Below are 19,862 nucleotides of genomic sequence, written 5' to 3'. Positions count from 1 at the left end.
GAGGCGGGAGCAGGGAAAGCAATGGAAAGAAAGTTGTGCTCAGTAATTTGGTGGAAAAGAGAACACAATTGGAGAACGAAGAACTATGTGGACAATGACACACAAAGTAGTCTAGCAATTTTTAAACAAGTATTTAAAAAACAGACCTTAAAAAGTTACAAAATTTGAAGCTTCAACAGCCTTGCAAATTCTCACCCATGTGGAGCTAGGCAAAAAAAAATCGCCAGCCGAACTAACAAGAGCGTCCATAGAGTCACTAGATTGTGCAGTCGGCATGACAAGATTACAGAGGCATGTTACATTTATATGCATGGAGATGGGATATCACAAGGAAAAATTAGCATAAAAGTTGTGACATCCTGTTTTCACACATTTGTCAAGCGAAGCAGACAGGAAGTGTGGGCAGTCACAAGATTTTAATATATTAATAAATATAGACATAAGATTTAAGAGACAATACCTTGGACAAATCTCTGAAGTTGCTTGGCAGTGTCAGATCCAACTCTTCTGATTCATAGTTAGTTATAACCCACGGAAAAACAGAATACTGATTCAAGTCATTGTAAGTCCGACCTCAACAGAAAAAGAATTAACATTTAATTCACAACCTGGATACAAATCTGGATAGTATTTTTTCAAGGCAATCAAAATATAAATGGTTTGAAATTGCTAACTTTTGATACATGAAAACAAGTACCATGTAACTTGAACAATGCATGTTAAAATACATATCTATCCTGGTATTAATTGGTAGATGACAAATGGTGGCAAATAGATTCACTCCTATGCTTGTACACACAGGAAGAATTGCCAGTCGACTGAAGGAAGAAGAAATCTTTTACAATAACTTGCATCTATACAGCAGCTTTGATGTAATCAAATGCCCAAGGTACTTCACATAGGAGAAATCAAACAATGATCAAGATTAGAAGAGTTAGAAGAGATGACTGTACATTTGGACAAAAATGTTTAAGGCACGAAAAGTAGTAGTAAAGAGATTTAGGTAATGAGTTCCAGAGAGTCAAAACGAGACTGCTGAGGGCAGTACCAATGAACAAGTAGCAGGATAAGGTACCAGATTCAGGGCACTGACTGTGGAGTTTGGTTTTAGGAGGTTATGGAAGAAGGGAGGGGACTAAGCCATGTAGGAATTTGTGAAGGAGGATTTTTAAACTTAGTTTGTTAAGGGACAGAAAGCATGAGCAAATAGGACATAGCCTGTGACAGGAAGCAGGTGACTGAATTTTGAATTAATTGGAGTTTGCATGTAACCAACACTGCAGGAGAGAAGTTAGGTTTTGAGGTAACACAAGCATGGATAAGAGTTTCAGCAGTAGCGGGGTGAAAAAAGGCTGGAGGTACTATAAAGGTAAAAACAGTGAAAGGATATGGAGTTTGAATCTTACTTCAAGGTTCATCAGGATACAAGTGGCTGCATACTATCTGACTAAGCCGGATTGAGTCAGCAAGGATAGGGATGAGAAAGGGTATTGAATTTTTGGTGGGTGCGAAATAAGGAGGTTTCAATTTTCCCACAGCTCAGGCAGAAAAGAATTATGGCTCCTTATGACAATAGGGAGTCTGACAACACAGAGCTGGTCATTGAATTGAGGATTGTAGTGGAGAGGTAGAGCTAGGTGTTGTCAGCATGGAGATGGAAACTAGCTTATGACTAGCTTATGTCTGTGGATAGTATTCCCAAGGGCCAACATGGAAACGATAAAGCGGCATAGGAGGAAATTTTGGGGTGCTCCAGAGATGACCGTTTGGGAGTGATTGGAAAAGCCATTGCTGGAAAAGTGCTGGCTAGGTCGGGACAAGTAGGATCCCAGAACTGGAGAGATGGTAGAGGAAGACTGAGGGGTCGAGGAGGACAAGGAAGGGTGACACATCGAGATTGCAGTCGCAACTCTGGGGAATTTTGGGGGAGGCACGAAAGAAGTTGGATGGCAACAATGCATTCCAGAGCTTTGATGAGGAAAGGGAGGTTAAATATATAATGGTGGTTTGGAGAGGATGGGAGAAGTGTTAATTTGAAAGAAATGGGGAGCACCGTATACTATGTGTGCAGAAAGACCCATTGATGACATTAGTGATCATTGCCTAAGGAGAGCTAATGCCTGCAGAGATCAAGTGAGGTGAAGGTAGATCACATAGGAAAGCTCAGTCTACCAAGGGCTGAGAGTTGTTGGGAAATGGGAAAATGTTAAAGTCCATTTTTGCCTCATTACGCCTCTGTGGAGCAACTTGGGATGTCTTTCTACATTAAACGCACAGTAAATTCAATGATACATTGAATTTGATGATACAGGAGAAGGGGCAAGTGGTGAACACTAGCTGAGGCAGGTATGTGCATACTCAATCTTTGAAACAAATAAGTTCACAAACTTCTCACACATAACAGTTGTAGGCCATTCAGTCCACAAGCCTGTTCAATAAGATCATGGTTGATCTGTAACATAACTCCATCCACCTGCCTTGGCTAGAATCAGTCTATGGATCTCAGATTGGAAATTATTAATTGAGTTAGTATTTAATGCTTTTTCTGGGAAGTTGTTCCACACATCTGCTACCTTTTGCATGAAGAAGTGTTTCCTAACTTCTCTCCTGAATGTCCTGGCTCCGATTTAAGATTATATCCCCTTGTCTTAGATTTCCCCATCAACAGAAAAAGTTTCTTTCTATCTACCCTATCAATTCCTTTCAAAAGCCTAAAAACCTCAATCAAATCAGCCCCAAGCCATTTTATATTCCAGGGAACGCAAGCCCAATTTATGTAATCTCTCCTCATAACCTAACCCTTGGAGCCCTAGTAACATTCTGGTGAATCTATGCTGCAGGACTTCCGAGGCCAACATGGCATCAGGTACCGTGATCAGTACTGTACACAGTACTCCAGATATGGTCTCACCAGGCCTTTGTACAACTGAAGCAAAACATCCCTTCTTTATATTCTAGCCCTCTTGTTGTAAAGACAAACATTTCATTAGCCTTTTTGACTTTTTTGTATACCTGACTATTACATTTTATTGAACTGTGTACACGGACCCCTAAATCTTTCTGGATCTCCAGTGTTCCTAGATATTCACCATTTTAATAATACTCAGATCAAAACTTTATTTGGTCAAAAGTGGATGGCCTTACGCTTACCCGCATTGAAATCAATCTATCACAGGTTCATCCAACAACAACTTGCATTTAAATAGTGCCTTGAATGCCCAAGCGACTTCACAGGAAAATTACGAAACAAATTTGATATTGAGCCATTTAAAGAGATATTGGGGTAGATGACCAAAAGCTTGGTTGGAAAGTAAATTTTAAAAAATGTCTTAAACGAGAGAAGAGGAGGGGTTTAGGGAGGGAAGCCTAGGGCATTGGCAGTTGAAGGCACGGCCGTCAATAGTGAGGCGATTAAAATTGGGGATGTTCAATAAAGGATGCTTAATATGCCCAAATTTGAGAAGCGCAGATATCTCAGAGGATTGTGGGACTGGAGGAAATTACAGAGATAGGGAGGGGTGAAACCATGTAGGGATATGAAAACAAGGACAAGAATTTTAAAATGGAGGTGTTGCTTAAGCAGGAGCCACAGTAGGTCAACGAGCTCAGAGGTGATGGATGAACAGATGTAGTGCAAGCTAGGTCACAGGCACCAGAGTGTTTTTTTTTATTCATTCATGGGATGTGGGCGTCTCTGGCCAGGCCAGCATTTAGTGCCCATCTCTAATTGCCCTAGAGAAGGTGGTGGTGAGCTGCCTTCTTGAACCGCTGCAGTCCACGTGGGGTAGGTAAACCCACAGTGCTGTTAGGAAGGGAGTTCCAGGATTTTGACAGTGAAGGAATGGCGATACAGTTCCAAGTCAGGATGATGTGTGACTTGGATGGGAACTTGTAGGTGGCGATGTTCCCATGCATCTGCTGTTCTTGTCCTTCTAGTTAGTAGAGGTCACGGGTTTGGAAGGTACTGTCTAAGGAGCCTTGGTGCATTGCTGCAGTGCATCTTGTAGATGGTACACACTGCTGCCACTGTGGTGGAGGGAGTGAATGTTTGTAGATGGGGTGCCAGTCAAGTTTACTGCTTTGTCCCGGATGGTGTTGAGCTTCTTGAGTGTTGTTCGAGTGGCACCCATCCAGGCAAGTGGAGAGTATTCCATCACACTCCTGACTTGTGCCTTGTAGATGGTGGACAGGCTTTGGGGAGTCAGGAGGTGAGTTACTCGCTGCAGGATTCCTAGCCTCTGTCCTGCTCTTGTAGCCACGGTATTTATATGGCTACGCCAGTTCAGTTTCTGGTCAATGGTAACCCCTAGGATGTTGATAGTGGGGGGATTCAGCAATGGTAATGCAATTGAATGTCAAGGGGAGATGGTTAGATTCTCTCTTGTTGGAGATGGTCATTGTCTGGCACTTGTGTGGCGCAAATGTTACTTGCCACTTTGAATCTGAGCTGAGTCTGAGGATATTATAGAGATGGAAATAGGCGGTCTTGGAGATGGCGCGGATATGTGGTCAGAAGCACATCTTGGGGTCAGACATGACACCAAGGTTGTGAACAGTCTGGTTCAGTCTCAGACAGTTGCCAGGAAGAGGAATGGAGTCAGTGGCTAAGACACCGAGCTTGTGGAGGGACCAACGATACTGGCTTCAGTCTTCTCAGTATTTAGGAGCAAGAAATTTCTGCTTACCCAGTATTGGATGTTGGACAAGCAGTCTAACAATTTAGAGATTTAGCGGCACAGTGGCGCAGTGGTTAGCACCGCAGCCTCACAGCTCCAGCGACCCGGGTTCGATTCTGGGTACTGCCTGTGTGGAGTTTGCAAGTTCTCCCTGTGTCTGCGTGAGTTTCCTCCGGGTGCTCCGGTTTCCTCCCACATGCCAAAGACTTGCAGGTTGATAGGTAAATTGGCCGTTAGCAATTGCCCCTAGTACAGGTAGGTGGTAGGGAAATATAGGCACAGGTGGGGATGTGGTAGGAATATGGAATTAGAGTAGGATTAGTGTAAATGGGTGGTTGATGGTCGGCACAGACTCGGTGGGCCGAAGGGCCTGTTTCAGTGCTGTATCTCTAAAACTAAAACTAAAGATAGTGGAGGGATTCAGAGAGGTTGTGGTGAGGTAGAGCTGGGTGTTGTTAGCGTGCACGTGGAAACGGATGGCTGTGTTTTCGGATGATATCACTGAGGGGCAGCACGTAGATGAGAAATAGGAGGGGGCCAAGGATAATTCCTTGGGGGACACCAGAGATAATGCTGAGGGAGTGAGAAGAGAAGCCATTGCAGGTGATTCTCTGGCTACAACTGGATAGATAAGAATGGAACAAGATGAATGCAGTCCCAACCACCTGGACAACAGTTATAGGGTGTTGGAGGAGGATGGTATGGCCAACCATGTCAAAGGCTTCAGACAGGTCGAGAAGGATGAGAAGGAATAGTTTACCTCTGGCACAGCACATAGGATCTCATTTCTGACTTTGCTAAGCGCTGTTTTGGCACTGTGGCAGGGGCAGAAACCTGATCGGATCACTTAACCTATCAATGTTTCTTTGTAATTTTATGCTCCCATCTACATTACTTACTATATGACCAATATTTGTGTCATCAGCAAACTTGGATATATAGATCTCTATTGTGTATTCTAAGCTATTAATATAGTTGAGGCCCCAGTACAAATCCTTGTGTGACACCGCTAGTCACTTCCTTCCAATTTGAGCACATAGCTAGTATCCCTACTCTATGTCCTCTATTGCCTGACTAATCACCTAACAAGGTCAATAATTTAACTTCAATTCCATGAGTTTTAATTTTAGCTAGCAGTCTCTTATGTGGAACCTTATTGGATGCCTTTTGGAAGTCCATACACATTCCCCTGTCTACTATTTCATTTACTTCCACAAAAAATTCTATTAGGTTCATTAGATATGACTTACCCTTTACCAATCCATGTTGGCTGTTGCTCATCAAATCAAATTTATCCAAGTGTTTAGTCACTCTATCCTTAATTATAAATTCCATTAATTTCACAACAGATGCTAGATTAACAGGTTTTCAATTTCCTGGTTTCTCTCATTTTTCTTAAATAACGGAGTTGCAATTGAAATTTTCCAATCTAAGGGACAAATGTCAGTGGGTAAGAGAGGTAATTGAAATAAGGATTCTGGGATTGCCTTTGCTCTCCAGAATGATTGCGCATTGGAAGGAATGCTCAGCTGTGAAGAGTGCCATGGAATTGCTGGCAATGGTCATGGAGGTGAGAAGTACATTGGACGTATGACATGGGTGATAGACTATACGTAACTTTAACAATAATAAAAGCAGAATGAAGAGAAGTGCTGAGTGCTGGGGTGGCTGGAGAGCTTGAGGACAGGAAGTTGGGAATCTTTGAAATGTTTAGTTTAGTTTAAAATGTGCTGGAGAGGCAGCTGAGAGCAAGAGGGCGTTGTTTTTTTTCCTAGGGATAGAAAGTGATGGTTGTGGGTGAGAGAAGGGAAGGAGTCAGGCAGAGACATATGGACTGTGAGGGAGATGAAGTAGTCAGTAAAGATGGTCTCATCCATGATTAGAACACTGAAGGTGGCAATGATTTAGAATATGGGACCAGAATTGGTTGTGAGGCAGGAGACAGACAGTTAGGGATAAATGGAATGTACTCTGATTGGCTGAATATGCCAAGTGGTGCCCCCCAGAAAGTTGCACTTCCCCACCTACTCCCTTAACCGGTACAAAACGTAACCAAAAAGACTAATGCAATTCTGGTTTTTATCTCAAGAGGGCTGGAATACAAAGGGGAGGAGGTTTATGCTGTAGTAAGAGAGAGCACCAGCCACATTCCACCTGGAGTACTGCATTCAGTCCTGAACCCTGCATCTCATCAAGAATATTTGCCTATGGCGCAGAATTACCAAAATGATACCAGGACTTAAAAGGTTATACTTTGAGGATAGATTGCATAAACTTGGGTTTTATACCCATGCATTTAGAAGGTTGAGAAATGATCTAATTGAGGCGTTTAAAATGATAAAAGGGTTCGATAAAGAAGATACAGAGAAGCTATTTCCTCTGGTGGGAAAACCCAGAACAAGCAATCAGGCAGTCTGCCCCCTCCATGTAAATGAGCCGCCATGCGAAATATCGCAGCAGCTCCACGGCACACATCTCGCGCATGCGCTGCGCACTCTGAGGCTCGCCGCCATAAAAATTCAGCCCATAATCTTAAAATTACCGCTAGATCATTTTGGAATGGAATTAGGAAACATTTTTTCACAGAAAAGGGTATTGAAACCTGGAACTATCTTCCACAAAAGGCTATGGATGCTGGATCAATTGAAATTTTCAAGACTGAAATCAAAAGATTTTTATTAGATAAGGTTATTAACAGATATGGAACAAAGGCGGGAAAGCGGAATTGAGATACAGATCAACGATGATCAAATTAAATAACTTAAGGAGCTGAATGGTATACCCCTCTTCCTATGATTTTTCTCACCCTAGTCCAAACTCACTAAGACCCAGTATGTAGTTGCTTTTACATCAGCATACATTTTGTTTTTTTCTCCAATAAAATGATTAACAGTTTGAAACTAACATGGAAAACAGCTAAATTGCGTAAGAAGTTGCTTAAGGTAACATACGATGTTAATTTAGGATGAAACACAAGGTGGTTCATATACCTGATAATTTTGCAAAATAAAGCACACAAATAACATTTGCTGGTCTAATCACTTTCTAAATCACATCTATTAATACACTAAATTTTACAACACAGGAATTTATTTCAAAGGTTTGTTTTCCTCAAGTTTTGCTCAAAGCTTCCAATTTCTAAGCAAGACCCTCATGCAGAACAGCATATAAACAAGGTTCAAGTATATTTTAATATTTAATAAGATTTGAGTAGTAGTCAGGGCAATAGTGTTACATGAATCAGCTGAAAGGAGGTGCACTCTAATGGGATGAAACAGACAGAGTGTCAACTCTTATCCATTTATTTTTCTCCTGAAGGAGCATGGTTAAAAGCTGACAAAGCTTATCCTCTATACTGGTCATTATGTTGGAGCACTCGTTTCCAATGAAATGTCAGGCTGAACTTAGAGTTATGAACTGAAGGCTATAATTTGTACATTGATAAATTGCTGGCAAGCTTTTCTAAACTTAAAACAACTTAGAAGTGGACGTGTAAACTGGATTTTATATTTGAATCACTGAAACCACATTACAGTTTAAATATTTAATGCAAAATTTGTAACAAAAAAAAATTCTGAGGCAATAAGGAAAGCCAAACAGATCGTACAGTGGAGAAACAATGGTATATAACACAAATTCCAGTAAGTAGGAATGAGTATAAGGCACTGGTATGGCCACAACTGGACAACTGTGTACAATTCTGCATGCCGTACTACAGCAAGGATACCCAGGCATTGTAACAGTTCAATGAACCCATAACATCTGAGCTATGGGATTGTTTACAGAATATCTAAGATTCTTAAAGGAATAGATAAAATGAAGCCTATTAATATGTTCAAGATTGCCACAAACTCTAGAAGGATGGCAGATGCATAGACAGTTTTAATTATTACACAGAGAGTGGTTAATGTGAGGAATGGATTACCCAGGGAGGAAGTAGAAGCAGGTAGTGTGAAAACCTGTGGGACAAACTATGAGGAACAGACAATTGAGGTGTATTAGTCTTACGATCAGCGAAATGGATGTCACATAATAAGCTTGTCAGCAAAATTGAAGCCCGTGGAATAAAAGTTGCAGTGGTAGCATGGATACAAAGTTAGCTGAGTGGCAGGAAACAGAGTAGTGGTGAACAGTTGTTTTTTGATCTGGAGAACGGTAAATAGTGAGGTGCCCTGGGTTCGGTGTTAGGACCGCTGCTTTTTTTGATATATATTAAAGGCAGGGCACAACTTCAAAATTTGCTGATGACACAAACCTTGCAAGTATTGTGAACCGTGAAGAGAATAGTGATAGATTTCAAGAGGACACAAGACAGGCTGGTGGAATGGGCGAACATGCAGCTGATGAAATTTAATGCACAGCAGCGTGAAGTGACACATTTTGGTAGGAAGAACGAAAAGCAATACAAGGTAAAGGGTACAATTCTAAAAGGGGATCAGGAACAGAGCGAGCTGGGGGTATATGTACACAAATTGTTCAAGGTGGCAGGGTAGATTGAGAAAGTGGTTAAAAAACCAGAGGGGATCCTGGGCTTTATAAACAGAGGCATAAAGTACAGAAGCAAGGAAGTTATCATGAACCTTTGTAAAACACTGGTACGGCTTCAACTACAGTATTGTGTCCAATTTTGGTTTTAGAGAGGGTGCAGAAAAGATTTATGGGAATGGTTCCAGGGATGAGGGACTTCAGTTAGGTGAATCGATTGGAGAAGCTGGGGTTCTTCTCCTTAGAGAAGAGTGAGAGGAGATTTGATAGACATGAGGGGTCTAAACAGAGTAGATAGGGAGAAACTGTTCCCATTGGCAGAAGGGTCGAGAACCAGAGGACACCAACTTAAGGTGATTGACAAAAGAACCAATGGCGAAATGAGGGAAAAACATCTTTTCACAGCGAGTGGTTAAGATCTGGAATGACATAGACTTGGGTGTGTGTGGTGCAGGCAGATTCAATCGTGGCTTTCAAAAGGGAATTGGATAACCCCAAGAAAAAGATTTGCAGGGATTCAGGAAAAGGATGGGAGTGTGGGACTTGGTGGGTTGCTCTTGCAGAGAGTCAGCATGGACATGATGGGCCAAATATTCTATGCTGCAACCATTCTATGATTCTATGTGAGTGCTTTCTAATCCTGTACCTACCTTTGTTCCTCATTTTAATTTTGCTACACTGAAAGTTTGCATATAGTGAAATGGTGAAGGAGAATAAAGTACAATTAAATTCTCACTTCCATTTAACCGAAATTTGTGACGTCTTATGGTTTTAAGATAGGAGTTAAAAAGATAACAGGCTACTATTTCCCCTTAAAAGGACAGTGGAAACTCAGATCTTTTATATATTCTTTAAAGGTAAATTTTCTTCAGATTTACCCCAGATTCATGATGGATATTTTCCAGCACACATGCAGAGTCAGCTTTCAAAGCCAATTTGAACATCAGCCTCAAAACATTTCAGACTCAGACTCAAGTTCGCAGTAGCTTTCATATTATGATATTTTTGCCTCCTAGCTGCTAGTATGCACGTTTGCAGAACCCTTATATCAAATTCCATGTACTTGCAGTACATCATTTACAAAGAACATTATTTTGAATAAAAACTGCAGTATTTCTTTACCAGCTACTGTGTTGAGGAACATGAGGTACTCAAAGTTGGAAATTTCTCTCCGCTGCCAACGCTGCATCATATTGGACGCTTTGAAAAGTTGCCGGGGGCTTGCCAGGGTGATCCGTCTGCAGATCAGACAAAGTCAAAAACAACAAAAATATTTCAGCATTTATTATTCCTTGGATCACAGTAAATGTATAGATTACATTATTGATTTTAAAAATCCATGTTTTACACTTTCCTATATTTAAATAGCAAATTATAATTTAATTTTCCCAGTGGACTAATACAACCATTGCTGTCCTGTAGTGAGTGATTTGATTCCAATCTTAGTAGAACGTACAAAATGAATTGCAGTAGTTAAATTTATACATCACCTACATATTCAGTTTGGATAAGGATAATCCATATCAAGCAATATTCAGTCCCGATTAATTTCATGCAATGTTGAAATTACTGTTTCATACAGTACTTCACTGTACTGTCTTTTGCTGAAATTAAAACTGCACTTGTCTCAGGCAAAGATGATTTAAACCGAATTCACAATTTCTTTGAAATTAAAAAGGTGGTAGATTCTACTCTCAGCTCAGTCAGCAATCTGACCTGCTTTCTTGACACTTTACTCAGAACCAGTTGCAATTTCACAACTAATGTGATGTCATAGCCATAATGTAAATCAACTTAATGAAAGAATACCACTAAGAAATCACTAGAACTTTTCATAGTTCTAATCATTCTGCTTAACTTTCCCCAGCACAAATTTAATAGTCTCTCTCATGCCATCTGAAAACATTCAACACAAATAGAATGAAGCCTGACAAAAATTATAGTTGACAGCAACTGGATATTGTCATACAGCATGATTCGCATTCTTCTTTACTTTCGAAAGGCAGTTTGCTCAATTTCACAGCTGCGCTAGTTCAACAAGGCCAAGTTGACACAATGCAGTGCCATTTTAGCAATGATTTATGCATTTGGCATTAATACACTATGTGACAAAATAAATGCCTGGCACATTTTAATGAATGAAACTTATTTAAAGCAATAAATGACTCCAATTTAGGTTTCGAGTTCCTGGTTTATCTTTGGTCATATTAACACCTACAATATCCTGGGGATATGTACTTTTACAGGCCAAAAGTATTAACTCTAAGAGCCTAATTTCTTTCTGCAACAATAAAAACAACAATGATCCAGCACATTCCTCAAAACATATTTTTGATCATGAAGTACAAAAGGACAAGAAAAAGAAAAAACATACTTTTAAGAATACTCTGTGATGATAATATCATGAAAAGTAAAGGTACATTTTGAATAACGTGGTTGTATACCTGGTTTGGGGTAGCCCGAAACCTGTACCAACTCCAACACGGGGCAAACAGTGAATGACTTTCTTCACTGTAGCTTGGTCTGGGAAGTTGAACATGACAGCAGCTGCCAAAGAAACAAACAATAAAAGAACATTTTTTAACATGACATCACCTTCTGTGATTTATATTGTATTTTTTGTTTAATAGAACATCTCTTTGCAATTAGATATATAACAGGCGCAGAATTGCAAGCCCCTTTGTCTACACATAAATCACAGTTTTCAATGGGCAAAGGGTTATTTCCGCTTCTTTGCTGAAATCCATTCCCAAAAAAGATTTCCTGCTACAAACATGACCATGGATTTATACAAACTTTGCTGCATGGACATCATCACAAAGTTGGAATTGTCTACTTTGGTGATTTCGTGGAAAAAATGTCACAATTTTAACTTGTGGAAGGTCAACAGATCCATTAACCATTTCACAGAAGGAGCGTTTAGTTACAGCGTTAAACTTTTTTTGGAGATGTTCCAACACGTATGTTTATTATGAAATCTATACAGTCTAGAGGTTCACACTGAGCTTGAATTTTGGAAATCAAAACTACTTTTGAATTGTTTTGAAGAACATTTTGATTACCTGTCAAATGACAATCTTGATTTTAAAATAAGACAATTTAAGTATCAAAATTAATGGCAGCTTATCAGCATCAGTGATTTTTACTGACTAATACAGCTTATAATGAAGGCACACAAATGACAGGTTGTTCAACCTTGCCCTTCTTAGAGCGAAGACCAAAGTACGGAAAGTCCTCATCAGGGAACTCCTCTTTGCTGACGATGCTGCATTAACATCCCACACAGAAGAGTGTCTGCAGAGACTCATCAACAGGATTGTGCCTGTCTGCAACGAATTTGGCCTAACCATCAGCCTTAGGAAAACAAACATCATGGGACAGGACGTCAGAAATGCTCCATCCATCAATATCGGCAACCATGCTCTGGAAGTGGTTCAAGAGTTCACCTACCTAGACTCAACTATCACCAGTAACCTGTCTCTCGATGCAGAAATCAACAATTGCATGGGAAAGGAATCCGCTGCTATGTCCAGACTGACCAAGAAGGTGTGGGAAAATGGCGCACTGTCCGAGTGTTTCAAGCCTGTGTCCTCAGTACCTTTGCTCTACGGCAGCGAGGTCTGGACAATGTATGTCAGCCAAGAGCGATGTCTCAATTCATTCCATCTTCGCTGCCTCCAAAGAATCCTTGGCATCAGGTGGCAGGACCCTTTCTCCAACGCAGAAGTCCTCGAGGCGGCCAACATACCCAGCATATACACCCTACTGAGCCAGCGGCACTTGAAATGGCTTGGCCATGTGAGCCACATGGAAGATGGCAGGATCCCCAAGGATGCATTGTACAGCAAGTTCGTCACTGGTATCAGACCCACCAGCCGTCCATGGCTCTGCTTTAAAGATGTCTGCAAACTCGGCATGAAGTCCTGTGACATTGATCACAAGTCGTGGGAGTCAGTTGCCAGTGATCGCCAGAGCTGGCGGACAGCCACAAAGGCAGGGCTGAAGAGTGGTGAGTCGAAGAGACTTAGCAGTTGGCAGGAAAAAAGACAGAAGTGTAAGGCGAGAGCCAACTGTGTAATGGCCCCGATAACCAATTTTATCTGCAGCACCTGTGGAAGAGTCTGTCACTCTAGAATTGGCCTTTAGAGCCACTCCATGCGCTGCTCCAAAAACCACTGACCACCTCCAGGCGCTTACCCATTGTCTCTCGAGACAAGGAGGCCAAAGAAGAAGAACACAGTTTTCTGGAAAATGAATAAGTTTGACAATCTATATCTTATAATTCAATAGTTCTAAGTCATATGACATTCCCTTATAAATTATTGGTTCAGGATTGATAATTATAGAAACAATAATTTGATTTAGGTTATTGGGGATAAGTTCCAGAAACATTTAAATGGTCATCTCCAAGGTGAAGCCTTTTTCAGAAATCTCAACTTCTACAGCTCTAAATGTTGCTCCTTTAGCAGAACAACGTGAATCCTTCAGGTGAATTTTAAACAAAGTTTACTAAACATAACTATATTTTCATTCTTTACTCAGAAAGGACGGAAATTATTTCACTTAACGAATCTCTCCAGGAGTACTGCAAACTCAGTTTAAAAGAAACAAATGTAATAACGTCAGGTAATTTAAGTAGTTAAGCAGAAATATACAAACTAAGAGAACTAATGTTTATGGACCATTTTAAGAGTAGGACTTACTTCGATTGGCAATAAAAATTTCCAGTGCAGTATTTTGTAGCAGATAGCGCCTGGAGAAAACAGCACGGATTTCGCTGAACAGCCATTTTCCATGAAGTCCTTCAGTATATGCCAAAATCTAGGAAAAACAATGGATACAAATGGCTAGTTTTGTAGGGAGAATAGATATATGAACTGATTCATTAATAAAACAGAAGCATATTAGAAAGAATATGAATAGTTTAACTGAAAAGTTGAAACGGATTGTATAGTTTCTTTCAAATGTAAGTGAGGTCACAGAAACAAATTGCTAAAGGAATGCGATTTCCCTAATAGGGTTTTCGTGAAAGAGCATAAATGAAAAACATCTCAGGTGTTGCATTATTTATTTATTAAGCAGCTCAATATGTTGACATGCAAACCATGTACAGTTTTTTAAAAACCCTTATACAAATATACATACTATTGATGATACATCATTTGTAACATAGGTTGCATCTGAATGATGTAATACTAAATTTAAAAATATAGTGTGACGAAGCTGTTTAAATGCATGCACATACAGAAACCAATATATTCTGGTTAAAAATAGAAATACCTTCCGAGTTTTCAAGAATACAGCTACACTAAATTTACTAGTACATCCACTGTTTTTAAGGAATTAACACCTATAGTTTACAGATGCAACTAATGAAAAATAAAAATGACAAGGACAGCTATATTTCAGTTTCTGATAAGGCTGAATATTTCAAGCACAAACAAAACACAGTAAATTGAATGTATAAGAGGCAGACAGACTTAACATTTCCAGTTGAGCTATTAGCAGAATGACTCGCAATGATGTGCATAGATTACCCAAAAAAATTCTTAATTATTTATTTCTCAAGGAAAAGTTATTTTAAGACCTCATATTTTAATATGTTACTGTTTAGAAACAGCTCCCTCCTTTATCAAAAAGAAAAAGATGCAGTTTCTAAAATGCATTTTCATTAAATCACTCTTGGAGGAATGCATAGCAATAGGTCCTTATACTGATCGAAACCTTTTAATCCCATATACAGAAACGTTCAAAGCAATACGCTGCCTATGTAAAAGGTTAAGTATCATTTTGTCAGCTAAACCTAAACAAAAAACTGCAAATGAACTCGGCATAATCTCTCCATGGAATTAGTGGTTGTCAGAGTAACTCGTTACAATGCCTGTCATCTCAGCTGACACACACAGATGCTTAGTCTGCCTGCACAATTCAAACTAATCCTATCCTTAGCCTGAAACCACTTTGTGTCTTTGTTGCTCCAGTTTTGCCTTTTATTTTAAAGCCTAATTATGAAGGTGTTAAGGGACAACCGGATTGGGCCACTTTTCTGCCACTCTTTAGAAGTGAGCATTAATCAAAAATATTCAAATAGGACTAACAGACGAAGAAGGCTCTTGATAAGAGTTTCTTAAAGTACTCATTAAAACAAGGTGACAGTAGTGAGGAACAGCTGAGGCCTGGCTAAGCAAGTCTGATTCCTCTCTGGAATAGTATCTGCCTGATCTGCAGCTTCACATCAAAGTCTCTAGAGTTCAATTAAAACTGGATTAGGTGGAAACAGCCCATCTTTGGGACTTTTAGGTCTCTGGCACTCTCTCATTGACAGTACCCCAGATGACGGCCTCTGCCTCGACTGAACCAGTTGCCATAGAAACTGCATCACTGCCTTTGCTGTGCAATGGCATGCACAAGATAACCATATGAATCGTGCAGTAAAGGAAAAAAAAGTGCAACTTTTTTTAGCATTTGAGTGAGTGGTCCAATGCTTTTTATCTACAATTAGCTTGTTGCAATGACTGAGTGCTTGCATTCTGCTTTAGTTCAGTAAAATAATGCATTAAGATGCACTGTGCATTCTTCCAAAAATACAATCAATGTAGTAAATAAAGTTCAGTGGTATGCATACCATCTTCAAACCCAGTTTCATGAGATGTTTAATTCAATCTCCTTCCTGTTCCCCCCATTCCCCATGAACTCAAAAGAACAGTTTGTGATTTCAGAATGTGTTTCCTTCTTTTGTTAAAACAGCACAATGAACTTTTTTTTAAATATCTGAGACAGATGGCATGCAATCAGGTAAATGGCAACTATGGGTTTGGCCTGGTAGAGCAAAAGAAAAAAAAAGTCCAGCAGCCGAACTGTTGCTTTACTGGACCTTGCCAAGAGATTGCAAAATAAAAAACTCAAAGCAAAGGTCAGGTATAAAAGATACCTACTTGACAGTACTTTCAAAGTGATCAAATTTTTTTTAATGGTTTGCTGTAAATATTCATATAAGTAATGCAACAATGATATTGTCAAAGTTATGTGTTTTCTGACCTCTTTAGTTCAGTGTTCTAGCAACTACAACGGGGAGATGCCAGAAAGCAGGATCAACATTCTCTGAACATATTCAATCCTATTTGGTTTATTTATCTCCCACTTTCCTAAAAAAATTCTCTCGAACTACTCATGAACAATACCTATGATTCTTGAAATTAACATGCCATATCATTTAAATTAAATGCAAGGAGTTTTTAATGATATAAATGATCAATTACTGGATTCACAGCACATACTAAAAACAGCAATTCAAGTGGATCAATGTAGAGAAAATTAGTATCAGTAATATTTATGACATTTTCAAAGGTATCTTGCATTTCAGCTTTCATTTAAAGCATGGTAATAAAATATATTTGGCATTTTGAGTTATAAAACAGGATTGTGAAAAAAGTGTAAATTCCTCCCTGGGCACAACTTAAGGGCTAAATATTCACGGCAAATTTATAATTAGGCTACAAACTCAATTTATCAGAGTAATTATTTTAATTTACTCTCATTGTTCTAGACAGTTCAATGTCAGAAATTATTTTAAAAAATAAAAGCAATGTGACCCATTTCCTCATTAATCAATCACTTTTTTTAAATCTTGTGTTTTCTCTTTCAATTACTGGTGGAGATGATAAACCAGCAACAAATGATATATCAAGTCATTTTATCTTATCGCTTAGAGGCTCAGTGACAATGAAGTTCATATTTCACTGGTTTCATTGAAGATTGTGAAAATTACTTGCCCCTTTGACCTCAAATTTCACTCTAAGACAGAAATTTCTCTTCTGCAAAGTAATGCAATTTTTCAGGTGTCAACCTTTAGCCCAGCTTTAAAAATTAATTTCATTTATATTAACCACTATATTGATATTTTCATGGGTTCCCTTAAGAACACCCTTTGATACATGAAGCGCTGACTGGCAAATTGATGTCTCTAGGACAACCAAAACTATTTTATTCAATTCTGCCACATCAGACAGATTTATGACAGTCTGAAATTCTTATTTTGTAATGTAATATTTGTACTGGACGGATGCACCTCAGAGCTCCTTGCCTGTAAATAATTTAGAATGCCACTAGCTGGGACTTCCCCTTTTGCTCTCAGCTTCCATTTGAAATCATGCTTAGAGAAAAATAGCCTCAAGATGTGACTGCCACAAGAGGTACACTTTATTTGCATTTCTATGAGCAAATGAAGCTGATAAGGTTCGTCAGACAAGGTACTGTGGCCTACACAAATGAAGTTTAGGTAAGTATGTGGGTCCCTTCAGAGCTACCTCACAAGAATCTCTTAAATCTAAAATACTGTCAACTCATCTCCCTGTTGGATTTTGATTGATTGCACCTCTTCCTTATGTTCATTAATCTCATCACCTTATCTTTTATACCACTTCATTTTACCAGAAAGGTAATAATAAAACCCTCATCCATTATCCTTTTACTGATCTATTCATGTGGAAATGGTTAATAACATGTTACAAATTGAGCTTCAATCACCTAATTTTCTCTTTTGTCAAAGGCACATTAGCCCAAAACCAAAAAAAATATTTGTTTCATGAGGATGAAGCTCAATGGTGACATGTGAAGTGAGCATTTCCAAGGTTTCTTATTAAAATCACCCAAGTATTATTGTATCTGTCGATACCCAAACACAAGCTTCGATTCATCAGTTTGCCACAATACAACAATCCTGTCGTCTCACCAAAACATCAGTAACACTAAACAAGTAGTAGCGCAGAATGAACTGTGTGCCCATTGTGAATTTATGGCTTATGCAAAATGATTAACAAATAGGAGAAAATAGTATCCATTCACCAATATTTCATGCATTGGAAAACAGAAAATATTCATAAAGCATTAATAAAGTAGGTATAGATAGAGTTTATAGATTCATTTTAAAGCATTATTTCAGTACTTTCATTTGCAAATCAATTTATATTTAAACACCTCGCTCAATACTCCCTATTCAATCAGGACAAAGTAAACAACCCTCTCTTATTCTGTAAAATAATGAAAGTAGATCTGAATGTACAGTTATAATTTTATCCTGTAAACATTAATGGAAATTAGATCAAAATGTATAGTTATAACATCTGATTCAGAGTGGTCAAGAAATTGCAAAGAGACAAGAGTATCAGGGATTTAGTAAAGCCTCTGACTGTTGAATATTTGCATTTTGAACTGTTCAGTGCCCTCTTGAGCTGCTCCACAAAAAAGCATCAATATTTACTGTGAAGCCTCAAGAGGCTTTGCTAGTGCTAGAAATAAAATGCACGAGGCAAGATGTTTTTGCAATTCGCCATCCGCAGAGCACTGATCAGGTAATTGGTCAGAAGGTTAAACAGTATTGGTGCATGCTGCTTCATTACATGCAACAGCCTTTCACTCATTATGCCATATTTTTATAAAGCAAAGAGCTCCAGTGTTACAGATCATTGGTTTGGTGCTGAAATAACTGCATCTTTATCTAGCGCTGCTGACTGGCTTCTCTGTACTCCATATGCATTTCTTTACAATCAGACATGTCATTTCCCATCAACAAATGAGTTCATCAATTTAATGAGCATTCACACAAATCTGGCTTTTAATGAGAGCACGTACCACTGTGGCATGGGCTCTGCCCCAGTGCTGCCAAAATGCAGTTGATGAAACCATGACACAAATTCCAGAATACTCTGCACGTCTCCTTCCTCTGATTAATTCACTATAAAATGTTTTTACACCCATGTTGTTTCTGTAGAATGGTTTAGAAACAGGAATACAGAAGAAGTGTTCTCACTTAACAACATCAGTAGGTTGCGATGCCAAGCAAAATAATCTCAACCAAATAAATAGCAAAACTAAACTCAAAAGTCAACAAAAAATAGTTGTTGCCTTGCACTTTTATTTCTCTCAAAATATTTTGAACTACAAAAATCAAATATATCAAAAGATTGCATTTTGCAAAATTTCAGATTACAATTTTGTTTGGATACCCAGCTTTAGAAGAAAGGACTATAAAAATCTAAAACCCCTGAATGTCAAACAGCATGCAAAGTAAACATTTAAGAGGCATCTGGACAGGTACTTGAATGAGAAAGGCATAGAGGGATATGGAATTAATGCAGGTAGGTGGGATTAGAATAGACAGGCATTATGGTCGGCATGGGGGCCGAAGGGCCTGTTTCTATGCTGTACGACTCTATGACTCTATAATTGAGCAAAGCAACACAGCAATGCTCCAAACATGAAAGAAATTGTGTTCTGTAGCTTGGAATATTTTTCTGCACATCTGAATTAGCTTTTCAGCTAATTTATAGTTTAGTCACCTCTGTATCTAATTCTTACACAGTTCAGTAGTTACAGCACTGACGCTGATGTGTCCGAAAATGTCAGTTTCACTTTTGAAAATATTGTAGAACTGTGGTTGATTTTTCATGCCAAATCTTGCCAAAATAATAGCAAAGTTCCTCAGGAAACTTTGTCGTTGATCAGAAAGAAAAATATAACCATGAATTCAAAAAGACAGGTAAAACTGCAGAGCCAATTAAGACAGTGTATGGGTTATACTGACCAGATTACTGTTTACTTAGCAAATAAAAAATGGAATTAAGTCACAATGCATGTCAGGGTGTAAATGACTATCAAACTGTAAAACAGGTTCATAATATCCAAGTATGAGATATGTGACAG

At 38.9% G+C, this 19,862-nt stretch overlaps 1 protein-coding gene across 1 annotated transcript in view; it reads right to left on the bottom strand.

Annotated features, from left to right (window-relative positions):
• lrba (LPS-responsive vesicle trafficking, beach and anchor containing) overlaps positions 1 to 19,862 on the bottom strand; it is a 1,007,923-nt gene that overhangs the window by 290,288 nt on the left and 697,773 nt on the right. The window contains exons 40-43 of the mRNA XM_068041130.1: positions 13,865 to 13,982; positions 11,606 to 11,708; positions 10,284 to 10,399; positions 461 to 573 (exon numbers count right to left, since the gene is read on the bottom strand). Coding sequence (XP_067897231.1) covers positions 461 to 573; positions 10,284 to 10,399; positions 11,606 to 11,708; positions 13,865 to 13,982 — 450 coding nt within the window. The remainder of the gene's footprint in view (positions 1 to 460; positions 574 to 10,283; positions 10,400 to 11,605; positions 11,709 to 13,864; positions 13,983 to 19,862) is intronic.

This window comes from Heterodontus francisci, chromosome 1 (assembly GCF_036365525.1).
Source record: "Heterodontus francisci isolate sHetFra1 chromosome 1, sHetFra1.hap1, whole genome shotgun sequence".
Lineage (NCBI taxonomy): Eukaryota > Metazoa > Chordata > Chondrichthyes > Heterodontiformes > Heterodontidae > Heterodontus > Heterodontus francisci.
This window is presented reverse-complemented; position numbering and strand designations above follow the sequence as displayed.